At 39.0% G+C, this 14003-nt stretch overlaps 3 protein-coding genes across 7 annotated transcripts; 1 reads left to right on the top strand and 2 right to left on the bottom strand.

The window, feature by feature from the left end:
• The first annotated feature begins 2017 nt into the window (after window positions 1–2017).
• LOC120008008 (U-box domain-containing protein 15-like) lies at window positions 2018–5026 on the top strand. Its single transcript, XM_038858511.1, has 2 exons — window positions 2018–2447; window positions 3732–5026. Exons 1-2 carry the CDS (start codon window positions 2116–2118, stop codon window positions 4555–4557), a joined length of 1158 nt encoding a protein of 385 aa, XP_038714439.1. The 5' UTR covers window positions 2018–2115; the 3' UTR covers window positions 4558–5026.
• A 1397-nt stretch (window positions 5027–6423) lies between these two features.
• On the bottom strand, window positions 6424–8148 carry LOC120007039 (probable E3 ubiquitin-protein ligase XERICO). 3 transcript variants are annotated; one of them, XM_038857200.1, is made up of 2 exons: window positions 7993–8148; window positions 6424–7369 (listed from the first exon to the last, which is right to left on the bottom strand). In XM_038857200.1, exon 2 carries the CDS (start codon window positions 7232–7234, stop codon window positions 6770–6772), a length of 465 nt encoding a protein of 154 aa, XP_038713128.1. In that variant the 5' UTR covers window positions 7235–7369; window positions 7993–8148; the 3' UTR covers window positions 6424–6769. The 3 variants fall into 3 exon arrangements, with proteins under 3 accessions (XP_038713128.1, XP_038713129.1, XP_038713130.1); XM_038857201.1 differs by having other exon boundaries at window positions 6424–7409; window positions 7993–8141; XM_038857202.1 differs by lacking the exon at window positions 7993–8148 and adding an exon at window positions 7923–7953.
• A 1242-nt stretch (window positions 8149–9390) lies between these two features.
• LOC120007922 (zinc finger protein CONSTANS-LIKE 9-like) lies at window positions 9391–13862 on the bottom strand. 3 transcript variants are annotated; one of them, XM_038858407.1, is made up of 5 exons: window positions 13714–13862; window positions 11896–12508; window positions 10757–10981; window positions 9885–10186; window positions 9391–9645 (listed from the first exon to the last, which is right to left on the bottom strand). In XM_038858407.1, exons 2-5 carry the CDS (start codon window positions 12478–12480, stop codon window positions 9552–9554), a joined length of 1206 nt encoding a protein of 401 aa, XP_038714335.1. In that variant the 5' UTR covers window positions 12481–12508; window positions 13714–13862; the 3' UTR covers window positions 9391–9551. The 3 variants fall into 3 exon arrangements, with proteins under 3 accessions (XP_038714335.1, XP_038714336.1, XP_038714337.1); XM_038858408.1 differs by having other exon boundaries at window positions 11896–12607; window positions 13714–13861; XM_038858409.1 differs by lacking the exon at window positions 13714–13862 and adding an exon at window positions 13545–13640.
• Between the last annotated feature and the right edge of the window lie 141 nt (window positions 13863–14003).

The following is a 14003-nucleotide window of genomic DNA, read 5'->3' as shown; positions in this document are numbered from 1 at the left end:
GATATTTTTTTGTCGATTTTTGGTTCCGTGGGTTTGCCCTACTTATGAGTCCCTACCTGTATGAGTTTTGGGTCAGTTTTATCTGTCGTCAATTTTGTTTGCCGTCATACTGGACGTGCAAATTCAAGATTGTCGGAACACACTGACAGGCAAAAGATGGGGTTATGCAATGATTCAGTTTTTGGCTGCACATGGAGGAAGGCCTGTGCTCCAGTTTCAATATTCCGAAAAGCTCCCCAACAAAAACTAAACGACATCTTCGTAGTTTTCTTCAGCCCTTCTGTTGTCTCTAACGATTCTCTAATTTTTTTTTAAGAATACCGAGTCGGGTTTTTCTCCTACCCATATCAAATAGAACATGCTGAGCCAAATACCTCATGGATGTTGTCAGAATTGCTCCATTGATGAATTGCTCCCTTCCTTCTCTCGCCGTCCGCTCCCCAAGCCTCCTACGCTAACAGAGCCTCCGCAAACAATGCAGGCGTCGTCCTCAGCGTTGAAGATGATACACGCCGGAGGAATGGTAGAGTGCTACTACATGGCAGTTCCTGCAAAAAGAATCTTAGACAAGTGTATACCATTATTTCATATTAGCAAATCCAGATGTTTTCAGACGGCCTTGGGAATCGGTGGTTCGCCCTGATCGGATCCTACAACCTGGTGAAAAGTTCTAAGTCGTCTCACGTCGTACCGTGAAGAACCCTGCTGCGAAAGACCAAGAAACCCAACGAAGATGTTTCAATGAGCTGTGTAAGCGAGGTGAGTGGTTCCTTTCCTAGTGCTTTTAAGAAGAAATCATCATGCACCAGAAAGCATGTGAGGTTTGCTGGGATTGATATAAAGCCATCTAAGTTGGAAGACAAATCCACCCAGAGATTGAATAATGCTGAGGCTCAAGGCAGGAAGAGGAGACCAATACATGGTGTGAGAAGAACGTACAATGAACAGTGAAATGAATTGAAGCTCTAAATCTACATTAAATCATATAAATTCATGCCTTTTTGGAGCAGATTGATTGGCATTTGATGTTTGTTTTTTGCTATCTACCTCATACCAATAATATGCTTAGTAGGTAGAAATCTTCTTCTTGTGCTTGGAGTCTGTGGGTAATCTGTGTTTTTGATTTACTAGGCTGACCATTTCATTCAATTTAACTTGCAGCATATTCTTTTTGTCATGTAATATTAAGCAAAGGCTTTGTGTTCTTGAAGAATGAAAAACTGAATTTTGTTTTTAAGAAAGTAAAATTTAATGCCTTGAGGTTGGATTGAAGGAGATGAAGATGAATAACCAGGAACAAAATCCACTAATCTTAGATCCAAGAGGCATTGAGAGTCTGAGACAACTGGACAAAATCGTTTTCTGTCATTGCAATCGTCTCCATTGCCTCTAATTCTCATATTCTTAATCTAATTTTTGTAGACACGAGAATCTACAATACATGTATTATCGTCCAAGGCTACTAACAATTTACAAGGATCTAAATGAGAAATCCTTGAGTGAAAACTTGACATCGGTGTAGCGTCGATCGGTGGTACTCCGATGATCAAGTTAATAAGTTTGTTGAGTGTTTGGTGAGAGAAGTAACTTTAGAGAAAGGGGAAAAGCAATTAATACAAATGAGATCTCCCTCCAAAGTGGTAGGGACCTTGGTATTTATCGACATCTAATCTACGTGACTCGTACATGGCGCATGAGTGTTGGGTTGGACTGGGCCTTGGACTTGCTTGTTGAGGACTCAGGCCCATGTGAGAGTTGCAAAGGCGCTTTTTTGATTGTCTTCACCCAGGCCATGGGCGTGTTGGGCCTCTTTTAGGCCGTGGGCTCAGACAGTGAGCTTTATTTAGCTCTACTTAGAGTGTGGGCCCTGTTAAGTCTTTTAGGTCGTGGGTCTATGATATGGTCTGCCTAGGCCGTCGACGTGTCAACACAAATAATTTTCCTCCTCCATTCAGGGTTAAAGTAGTTAATAACAAAGTACGCGAAGGTTAAAAAGGTCAAACAGCATTTCCTTCTGCGCTTACTATTCCATTCCTATTTTCTCTCTCTGGGTGAATCAATCAAGAAAACGGAAGAAGAGTAGTACCAAACCCTCGCGAGAGGGGAAGACCGAGAATGGGACGACAAGAACAAGACGATGAAAGCACAGTAATGAATGTAACTGCAGAAGAAGAAGAAGAAGAAGAAGACGAAGAGACATGGAACCACCGAAAGCAGACCCGAATAACGGAGCTATCGAGCAAACTAATCAATGGAGATCTCCAGACCCAAATTGATGCAGCCAGAGATATTCGGAAGCTTGTCAGAAAATCTTCGGTGAAGATTCGCTCTAAGTTTGCTGCTGCCGGAGTTATTCAGCATCTCGTTTTAATGCTACTTTCGCCCAATCTCGATGCCCGCCACGCCTCTCTCCTCGCTCTCCTCAATCTTGCCGTTAGAAACGAACGGTCTCTTTCTCTTCTTCTTCTTTATGTTTATATCTTATTGATACTCGTATATTTGTTTATTGATGTTTGTTTGTTATGCATCTGTAAGTTCAGTTACTAAAAAGCGATTCTTGTTTACCTGACGGATTTTCATTGATTTTGTTCCAATTGAAATTTGACGGAACGCATGACTTTGGATGATAAGTTAAATCTGTCTGTTAGGGCTTTGCTTTCATTCTTGTTGGGAAAAATGAAACTGTGAATCCATTTGTAGTTTGGATTTTGAGAATACATGTTATATATTTGGGGAAGAAAGGAGGTGGAACTTAAGCTTTTTGAATATAGGCATGGCATTTTCCTTTCTCTAATTCTTCAGCAACTGGTGTGGGTTTGGTGGTTATGGATGGATTGTTTCCTATATGGAAACGTGTTTTGGTTACGAATTTCTTTTGTGAGATTAAGCTCTTTGTTGGCCCAGAAAATTTCATTTCAGGGCATTGATTTGCCATTTCGATTCTAATTGTCTGTTTGCGGTTTGCAAATTTATGCTGGTCCTTATTTAATGCCCTTTGTCAGATATTCGATGTGGATAATCTGTTCTAGATCCAAGAGGAAAAATTCTTTATTGCGGTAATATGGCTATGTTCGGTTAATTACAGGCCTTGCTACAGAAATGGAATTTCAATAAGTCAATAACAAGGGCTTTCGTAGTGTCCAATTAGCATTAGTATTGGATTTAGTTCTAGTTTTTCACAATGAATCGAAATAGTGGTAATTGCAATAGTGTTTGTTTACAGTTTTCAGGCTAAAAATTATGCCACATATTTCAGTGGGAATGAAAATTCACCAACTACACATCTTATGTTTTCCCTTTGCTCAAATTGCCTCAAATTTATCTAAAATTGAGTAATTTCTTGTTTCCTAGTATTCTTTGTCACTTGAAGACAGGATATGCTTTCTTTGCTTTATGAAAGAACTGTAAACGTTCCCCTGTATTTGTTGAGGATCATCTTTTGAGTGAAAATTTCTGAGTTGAACCATCCTCATTACTCTGCCTTTACAGCAGGGTTCGGATCTTGTCTCAGTTAAACAATAAAAAGAAAGTGAAAAAAATTCTGTTTTGAAGATGTGATAACAAATTATCATCATGGATCATATAATATTTTCTTGATGTTTGATTTTTCCCTTTTTGTCTTGCTAATGTCTTCTTTTCGTGTTATTATTTAAATTATATTTGCTATATTTTGTTTTTGGATATGCAGTTGATATATATGTATATGTCTTTTTATTTTCTGTGGTTATCAGAAACAAGGTCAACATAGTGACAGCAGGTGCCATCCCCCCACTTGTGGAACTCCTCAATTTCCAAAATAGCAGTTTGAGGGAATTAGCAGCTGCAGCAATATTAACACTCTCTGCTGCAGCACCCAATAAACCAAAGATTGCTGCTTCCGGGGCTGCCCCTCTTCTGGTTCAGATTCTCATATCTGGAAGTGTTCAAGGAAAGGTTGATGCTGTGACAGCCCTACATAATCTCTCTATTGGTGCAGAGGATTCAAATTTAATTCTTGATGCTAGAGCAGTTCCTCCTCTAATTGACCTCCTCAAAGAATGCAAGAAATATTCCAAGTTCGCTGAAAAAGCTACAGCACTACTTGAAATCCTTTCCTACTCTGAGGAAGGGCGAATTGCAATTACGAACTTGGATGGTGGGATTTTAACTCTCGTAGAGACTGTTGAAGATGGATCACTCATCAGCATGGAACATGCTGTTGGAGCTTTACTCTCTTTATGCAGGAGCTGCCGGGACAGGTATCAAAAACTCATTCTCAAAGAAGGTGCTATCCCTGGCCTTCTGCGACTAAAAGTAGAGGGTACTTTTGAAGCTCAAGAGAGAGCACGTACACTCTTAGACTTGCTTAGAGATACGCCACAGGAGAAGATAGTGGCTTCATCAGTTTTGGAGAAGATTGTTTATGATAAAGTTGTACTAGTCAATGGAACAGATAAAGCTGCTGAAACTGCAAGGAGATTACTACAAGACATGGTTAAAAGAAGCATGGAGCTCAGCATGAACCGCATTCAGCTTAGGGCTGCATCTTCAACGCCTTCCAAAATTCCATCCTCATGAGGTTTCCCTATCTCACTCTAGATGGTATTGAAAAAGATATCGGGTGGTTGTTTTATTCTCGAGATACATTCTGTTTGTTCAGTTGAAACTCTTGCACCTGGTCTAGCTCGCCCTTCAAAAGGCTGAGAGTAAAAGCAGTCATCAACATCACTCCTGCTGATCAACAATTTGGAGGTGTTATCATGGCTGTTTTGTACGTCTTTGCCTTACCTTGAATCATGTATGTATAGAAATCTTACTGTGTACATTTCGTCTAATGACAAGTTGGCAGCAGTAGTAGGAAAAGAAATACTAATTCGTAACCCCATGATGTGCTCCTTGTTATTACCTAAACAACGTTGTGAGCCATGATTGGAGAGTGGAGGAAACACTGATGCCTCCTGTAAGATGAATTTCTTTATACTGTACATTGGAATTTTTATTTTATTGTCTTGGCTATAGATGTTATGAGCCATGTTTTGCAGGCTGATGATCGATTTCCTGTGCTGGGCCTTCATCTTTGGAGTATCCTTACACATTTTCTAATTGCATCTTTGCCACTGTCTGTTGGTGTGCGACTCAGATCTCTATACATGTATAGAGTATGTGAAGGGGAAACAGAATCTATTGTTCAAAGGCCGTGGCATCTGATATGGAAATCTAGATGATTGATGGATGTTGTCTCTGCAATTGCTGCATGGCTGAATTGAGATTATGACTCTGTTCACATAGAGAGGGGGGAGAAGGCAAGAAACAGAGAGCTGCGGCCAAATCTTATAATACTCATTTTCTTGATGACGGAATTTGGTGAAATCTTGCGCAAGTGATGAAGTTGAAACATATATGAACTTTGGGTGACTGAGTTGGAACGTTTTGAAATTGGGGGATTGAGTTGGAACAAGCACCATCTTTCAGTGACCAAAAGGTCAAATAACTCAGTACAAGGATCTTTGGGATGAGAGAGAGCAGTAAGTGGTATTCCAGAGACAACTAAGCTTAAGAATGGTGTTCCTGTTGAATTTGATGGATACGTGAGGGTGATTCTACATGCAAAATCCCCCTCAAGTCAATATATAACCCAGGAATCGTTCAACTCAGGTTTTGTAGGAAAGGTGGAGGGGGAGGAAAGTTGAGAGACAGAGAGAAGCCACTTGCTGGTGCATCTTTCATGGGTCCCCTTCAATGGTACAAAGGTGTTTTTACTTGCCACTGTCAGTGTAATAATCCATATATATCAGATAACAGTTGCCTGTAACAATCAGATTGTCCAACCTTTTATGACCTTTTGTTTGGGCCTTTTTTCTTTCTAAAGGTGGTGTTGCAAAAAGTAAGTGCCACTGCCTTTCTCGATCTAGCTAAAAAGGGGTTTCTTTTCTTCAATATGGGACACAAAAGCAGGCAGCTTGTACTGCCACCACCACAAATACTACAGTTAAGTAGGCTGTCTGGACATCACAAGTGTGTTTTTTCAATCCAGCTATGCATTCAACAAAAAACATTTCGCCATAGCAAACCACAAGGACCACCCAGTATGTTTATTTTCTATGGTCTCTATCAACCAATAACTCAGTTTGGTATGAAACTCATCCCGCTGAAAATGCATGACGACATTCGCACACGCTGGGCTGAGTAATGATCTATCTTGCAAATTGTGATAATGAAAATACTCGTGAGACTTGAACTCACAACCTCCCGTTTACGTTAAGAGTCACCGTGGTAAAATTCATCATCTTAGCCAACAACTTGTTTGAGACTGTAACCTGCTCTAGCCATGGAAATGCCAGCTAAAGTCTACTTCAGTTCTCAGGATCAAAATTTCAAAACCTACTAAGATGGCGTAAAAAACAAGCTCAAAAATATGATGTGATTTCAGTACAACATGAGATGTTCAAACTTTCTGATGTATCATAAAATGGAAAAACCCCAGTAGCTATGTTTCATTGTGATGTGTAACTTCACAGTATTGACTTCAATCACATAGGACAATCTAAAGAAAATAAATCAAAATTTATCTCCATTAACTTGGATGTTCATGATCAAAGTCAGATCCATAAGTATCACAGACCTCAAAAATATGTACAATACAATCTTGATCTCTCACGGACACCCGTTGATACATCAACCGTAAACTCGGCCATAAACATAACCCATAGCTGATTCATTCAAGTAAACATCTGTACAATACATGCTTGACATGGAGAACTTTTCATAAGACTCCAAACTCCCAAATGTTTCACCAAAAGCAAGATGGCTCTAACTCATGCATCAAAGGAGTCCTGCACAAAGGGCATGTAATGTTGGAGTACTTCAACCACCTCTCCAGGCAAATCTTGTGAAAAAGATGGCCACACGACAGACAGTTTATCTCTGATTCGGGCTCAAATTGATTCAGACAAACCGAACAATCGTGTTCAGGCCACTTACAACTACAAACAGAGTCAAAAGGAACAGCTGGGTTCATACTCCGAAACTCCTCAACATAACTATCAGAGGAACTCATACAAAACCCAATTGGTTCTACAAGGCTTTCAGGGTAATCTGATGGAGCAGGTTGTTGTGATGATGAGGCGAGATGGATGCCCACCACGTGAAGGATTGATCGGACTAAACCTTTAACTATTGAGATAGACAGTGCGGTGTTTACCAATAATACACATAGAACTCCTTCAGATGGAGCAGGGAGACTTGAAAGACCCATTTTTCTGAATCAAAATTGTCCAACTAGCAATGTAAAGAGTAGTCAAGCAGAAGGGTATACTTTAGCAGTCACAGAGCCAATTAAAGAAACATATGCAGCTCTCCCAGATAGCAACCCCCTTCAGTGATTTGTGACCTGAAATCCATTACTGGGGAATTAGATGATCACCCAAAATCTGGAAACAAAAACTGTACAATTATCAAACAAAGAGTACAAACTGATCAAACTTGACACTACAAACATGGAGATATTACAATATAATTGATTGATCAAAACAAGCTTTTAGATGGCAGTGGAAATATTCAAAATTTGAAATGTGAAACTAGAGATCAGCAGCACAAGATAAGCAGAACAGGCAACAAAACCTAACTAGTATCCTAATGGGGACAGTTGGGCCAAATCAAACCACCCAAAGCCTAGAAATCCATAATATTCATAAAACTCTTCTGAAATATGTCAATGCAAGAAAAGAAAAGCATTCAATAAGCTATTACAAAATCAAGATCCAACCAAGTTCAGAACTTGATAATGCCCAATATGACTTAACTGAACCTTAGATTTCCAGCACAAATACGAAAGAAGAACAAGAAAAAAAAAACCCCAGTAGAATATGAGATCTAACATATACAAGAGAACAAACCGAAGAAGAACATTTTTATAAGAGAACCCAATAAGGAGAGGACCAAACCATTAAAACAGAGATTTTTGCCTGCGACAGAAACAAAGGCTTTGTGACGGTGTGAGAGATAGATACTTACACAAGTTAGCTTAGCCTTGCTTAGCTTCCACTCTCAGGAAGAAGAGATCAACAAGAAAAAAGTAGGATCATTCAACAGAGACATACACAATACGCTAACTATATTGTTCTGTGGTCTTTTGGATTCGATGATGGCTGCTGCTGTGGGGGCTTAGTCTCAGTCGATCTGGTCCATATAGCTACCCATGGTTACTTAACCATGGTCAGTTTTCCGTGTTTTCCGGAATCTATCAAACACTAACCATGGTTACTTTATATCATCAATCGTTCCTCTTTTTCGGGCCTTTTGTCTTCTTAAGCCTGGGGCCAGCAGCTTTACACTTTACCAAAACAAAAGCGAAAAAAGTGATCTGATTTACACCAGTCTTTGCACTTTTTCTCTTTTTCCCTAATTTTGAATGATTTTTTTTTTCCCTATCTATGTAACCCGATGTAGTCCAATAAAGTACGGTGTTGTTTGGTGGTTGTCCGACGATATCCAGTGTAATAGATGTCATCCGGGAGTGTCCGACAATGGTCACCGTTTGTAATTTTTGTATTTTTAGATCTCTTATAATTCATCTATACGGTGACTCGAGTGCCTTAAAATTGTCATACCATATTTCAATGAATTAGACTTTTGTTTGGAATAAAAAATACATAGATGAATCATTCTACAAAATACTACACATTTATGATTTTTTCCGAATTTTCTAAAAATTTCATAGGACCTGTGCAGTAGTGCATAGCTGAGGAAATTGGTCATTGAGTGCATAGCTGAGGACATTCGCAGCTTGAGTCCGTGAAGGAAATAGGGACAGGACAGAAAAGGTTGAAGAGAACAAATGCAAACATCCATCTATTGTACAACTAGATACTGCCAATCTGCCATTCTTTAAACGCTATACATGCCAACAAAAATTTAAGAAGAAAAATACAACTGCAAGTAATAAATCAAAGGTCTCCAAAAAAAAAAAAATTGCTGGGGAGGGGAGGAGGTTGCCAATGAAGGTTGTTAGCATTCTGGATCATGCGGTAACTTGGTTTGGGAATCCATCATGCCATTGTTTTTCCTTCTGTCTGGAGCAGAAAGAAATAGAGTAATAACTAACAAGAAGCATTCACCCGGGAAGATGCACGGCGAGCTTTCTCAGAAGCAGTCGATCAAAAATCAGATGAAGCTCCATAGCTTGACGACAATGGGATCTATCTTGCTCGAAAGTATCACAATCCATCACTATTTTTCTGCTGGGCTGAGAATCAGATCACTGCACCTACACTTTATTGGTGAAGCATCAGAAACCAGCTTTTTACGTTTACCTTTCTCTCTTTATAAAACCTAGGTCCCCTGTGATGAAATAATATTAGCTTTGTCATTGCGCAGGGAAGTGACGAACCAATTTCAGCCAGTTTTGAGGTCATAATCGCCGATTCTTTCCCACTAAACATCAAATTCTTCATGTGACCCAATGGTACAGTTGCAACGGTACAGTTGCAGGACTAAACTTCGAGCTCACATGTTCAATTCCTGAAACAAACATCTCCACATATTATATGGAGTAAGATATGCGTATATTCTGCCTAAGCATCACCAGTTTTAACAAACCGCCCCTGTACACGCTTTCTCACATCAGCCCTCGCTTTCCGGGAGGCATACCTCACTGTTTTCTCAAACCTATCAAGACAGATAGGAGCTCAGTTAAGCATAAATGGATAAGCAACAAGATAAACTAAAAAAACATGAGACGAGAGTGAAAAGGGAATCAAAGGATCAAACACACAAAGCAGTAGGGGCATATAGCATAGCCAGAAAACATAAAGAGGTAGAGCAACTATAAATTCAACACAGTTGTTTTAAACATCACTGATGATATCATTGACCACTATCCTACCAGCAAATTGAGTTATACTTACTTTCGTGACTTCTTTTTCTCCTTGTAGCGCATTACTGCATTACTACGACTCACTGACGGGAAGAAACTCTCTGGGCCCGGAGGACACCATGGAGGCTCTCCCATAAGGAACATTGAAGATGCCCCACAATCTTGATAATCTCCAGCACTACTCTCTCCAGTGAGGCCAGAAAATGATATTGTGTGACCTTGCGTTCCCGTTAAACAAAGGATTGGTTCCCTTTTTGAAATCATCAAGGAATCAGCAGATGCTGCATTGCTGCAAGCTGGCTGTATTGCACTGGCCACTCCAACAGACAAACCCTGAAGAAAAACATGGAGACCTAACCATAAATAAATTTTCCAAGTTTGAATTTGGCAAAGCGTAAAGTTAACGATAAAAAATTATGGGAAAGGTCGTCGCCTATACAAGGATAATCAAGCATGTCCGATTAGTCAACTAATGTTCGCAACACCAAGATATGCATAAATAACAGGGAGAGAGGAGTGGGGCTTGCGATGACTATATTCTGCTCATTTAGTTGGACCAGAGGGCAAGGAAGAAAAACTATATGGACTGGGGTAGAGGACAAAGAAGAAATCTTTGCATCTACTGGCATAGTGTGGGTGGGAAGAGAGGGTTTAAGCGAGAGGTTCATAATTTCCTTCATAACATTCCGGTTGAATGTTTGACGTACAAAGAAAGAAAGGTATATGAACAAGTTTAATCAACCAATGCATAGCTCCTGCACATTTCTAGCATGCTGAAAAATATACGAACATGTAGGATAAATACATATCCAACAAGTTGAATCCAATTCTAACAAGGCACAAGAAAATGCCATAGGTCATGTAATAACAATCAAGATAAAATGACTTGAAAGAAGTACGAACCTCAGCGGCCACAGCACCCTGACAGTTTGAATCAGCACCAGACATGTTCTTTGTCCCAAACAAGCTATCAATCCCCCCATTCTCTAAGAGCTCTTCCGAGTGACTGAGAGCTACACCAAAAAGTTCTTCATAGTTTTCAATGTTCAAATCCACTTCATCCATATTTAAGTCTTCATAAATATCATCTTCACAGACTGCAGGATCTTTACTTCCAGGACAGCATAACTGCATTTCGGAAATGTGAAATTCTACAATCATCATTGACAGTTGACAGTAAACCAAAAAAGGTCTTCTGATTTTTTTTTGTTTTTTTTTCTTTCCCTTTTGGCTTACTTTTACGATTTGTGGACTATTATCATAATTAGCATTCTCTAACAATGTATAGAAGCCCCATTACGAACGTAGCACGTAAGAGAAAATCGTGGAAACCAAAAGACAACTACTAATATCAAAACGAGGATCAGATGAACTATCCATCCCACATTTCGGTCAATAACCTTATCAGATCAGATAATAAGACTTTTTTTTTTTAATCTTCCTTATCATAACTATCAACTTTCTTGTCTTTCTACCACGGGATAAAAATTAGGAGAAAAAAATATTTCAATGGGATAACATAGGATTAAAAATGAGATTACAAGAATGCCATTCTATGGGTTGCAAAAGACATCATATTGGATAAAACTTATCCTGACTGACTCAAGCCTACCAAATGAAAGCTCAATACATATGACCATATATGCCAGAAGACAACAAAGCTATTTGGTTATTAATTGATACTACAGTCTAATTTTGTAGCTTTACAATGGGAAATGGAAATGAAGAGGTTTAAACACTAAATTATTCATATCAGCGGAAACACCACCAAACTATAAACCTCATGAAACATAGCAAGAAAGCAAATGGATTGCTCAACCAAAAGACTATAATCCCCATATTAAAAAATAGAAGTTAAACAGTTGCAGAGGCCCAAATTGGTGTTATCATCATCAATGGGCTTTTCATTCATAGCCATTAGAAGACTTCCATATCAGGTTAGATGCCCTTCATTAAATTCAGACGCTGGAAACCTGAGATTTGCTTTCGAAATAGATTTAAATAGGCTTTTGAGATAACATTTACTCCAAATTAACATATACCTTGGGCAAAGGCAGATTTGTAGATCCAGCTAGCGGGCCAAGAGCACATGGTGCGGAGCTAAGTTGAGGTGTTGAAGAGTTTCCAACCCAAGCACCTGACCTATCATTGTCAGACACATCATTCACCTTTGTACTAGGCATGTTTTGGCTGATTGTATTTTCTGCAGCCCCCAATGTATTTCTTGCACTACTACTGGCAATGCTCCTTAAACCCATCTCCTGCTCGCAGGTCGATTCACCAACAGAAGAAGTGTTCAAAACAAAAGACCATATTGAAGATAGTTCTGCGGCAGATGGACAGCCAGAGTAGCAATTGATTGTTTGTCTCTTATGGGTTGAAGCCGAGGTGGAGTGGGCATGACCAATCCAATCACAGTTCTGACACAGAGAGACCCTCTCTTCAGCACACTTAACTACTGCTGGTTGTGAACTGCATCTTTCACATGCAAGTGTTCTTGAGTGACGCTTAGAAAGAGCATTAGCAGAGTGAACATTACGGTCACATGATAAACACAAGCAAGCAGCATCAGATCGGCAATAGACCATCGACCTTTGATCTCCGCAGAAATCACACATATAACCCATTTTTCAGATGAACTTTCCCTCCTAAGTCCTGAAACAAATCCAATATTATGAGAGTATCCAACTAGCACTCAGCCAACAGAAAATAGCTTCTTGGACTGGGCAAAATTCCACTTAATACGACTGATACCTTCAAAAATAATGCTATAAAATCAGATCTCGTTCACATCTCAAGAGAAAATTAGGCATATCAAAATACAAGCGAAGATATGGCACAATAGTGTTATATGTTTGTCAGTGGTTAAGTAACACAGGTGTAACTTAGAGGTCACATATTCAAACCCCGGAAACAGCCTCTCCGCATATTATGCTAGAGAAGATTGTGTACATCTTACTTGTCCCCGACCCCCTTCACTGCGGAAGTCTTATACATGAGAGTTGTTTACCTATATATTTGATATTATATTGCAAAATCTATACAATCAATATTCAGCTGTTTGCAAACTCCACAAAATTTGTCGCTCCAAAACAAAACAAATGGCTTAGAAGGATCTTCACAACAAGAGACAACAAGGAAGAGAATAATTCCATTTCAGTTACTAAAGGTGATCTGCGTGTTAACTCGTCAACAAGCAGTAATACTACATCAACTAACAAACGGAGGATAACCACCCATGGGTGACCAAATTGGCTGAGAATAAATCCTTCCAACTGGGGAATCCCACTTCAAGTCTCCACATCGTGACTTATCAGTTACTTGTCGATCCCAGTATCCGGGATTTACAATGGAATTTGCCCATGGTTCCTCGTCATAAAAAATAGATAATGAAAATTTTTAAAAAAAAACACAGAGAGAATCAACCTCTACAAACAGCAAAAATGTAAAACAAAAGGAAAGATTCAGATGACAAGATTAACACAGAAATCAACCTCAGAAACAGAACAAAATTTACACAAAACAGTTATAAAACTCAAATACATCAATATTAGAATCACATGAACTACAGAACAAAGAACGCATAGCTACAATCAAACACATCACGCAATCAACTTCGTAAATCTCAAAACCAAAAGAGAGAGAAAAAAAAAAAACAGAGACAGAGAGAGAGGATCCATTTCTCACTAACCAGCTAATCAGCAAACAAATTTTACGAGAAAAAATCAAAATCAAAATAAAACAGAATTCAACAATCCTGAACCTTCCCCTCAATCTACACGCAAACAGGACCAAACTTCAGTAAAAAAAATATTATTATTAATTTATTTAAATTACAAAAGAAAAGTCAGAGGAATTACCGAGAAGGACAAGATCGGAAAAGAGCTTTAAAAGGTAATAATTAAAAGAGAAAGAACCCTAGAAGAGGATGCTTCAAGAATCCACAAGCTTCGTGAAATCAAGGGTGGAAGATTAGAAGACAGAGAGATTGGGTGTGTAATGTAATATACAAATAAATAAATCTGATAAAAAGTGCAAAAACAGGACAAGTCATATGTCTCGGTGGGGGAAGGGTGCCCTTTTCATTAGTGAAAGGAAAAGTTAGGCCACCCTTTTTCTACTCTAAAAAGTAAAAAAGTACCTTTTTTTT

This window comes from Tripterygium wilfordii, chromosome 10, assembly GCF_013401445.1.
Source record: "Tripterygium wilfordii isolate XIE 37 chromosome 10, ASM1340144v1, whole genome shotgun sequence".
Classification (NCBI taxonomy): domain Eukaryota; kingdom Viridiplantae; phylum Streptophyta; class Magnoliopsida; order Celastrales; family Celastraceae; genus Tripterygium; species Tripterygium wilfordii.
The sequence above is the reverse complement of the archived record's forward strand: the minus strand, read 5'-3'. Positions and strand labels throughout refer to the sequence as shown.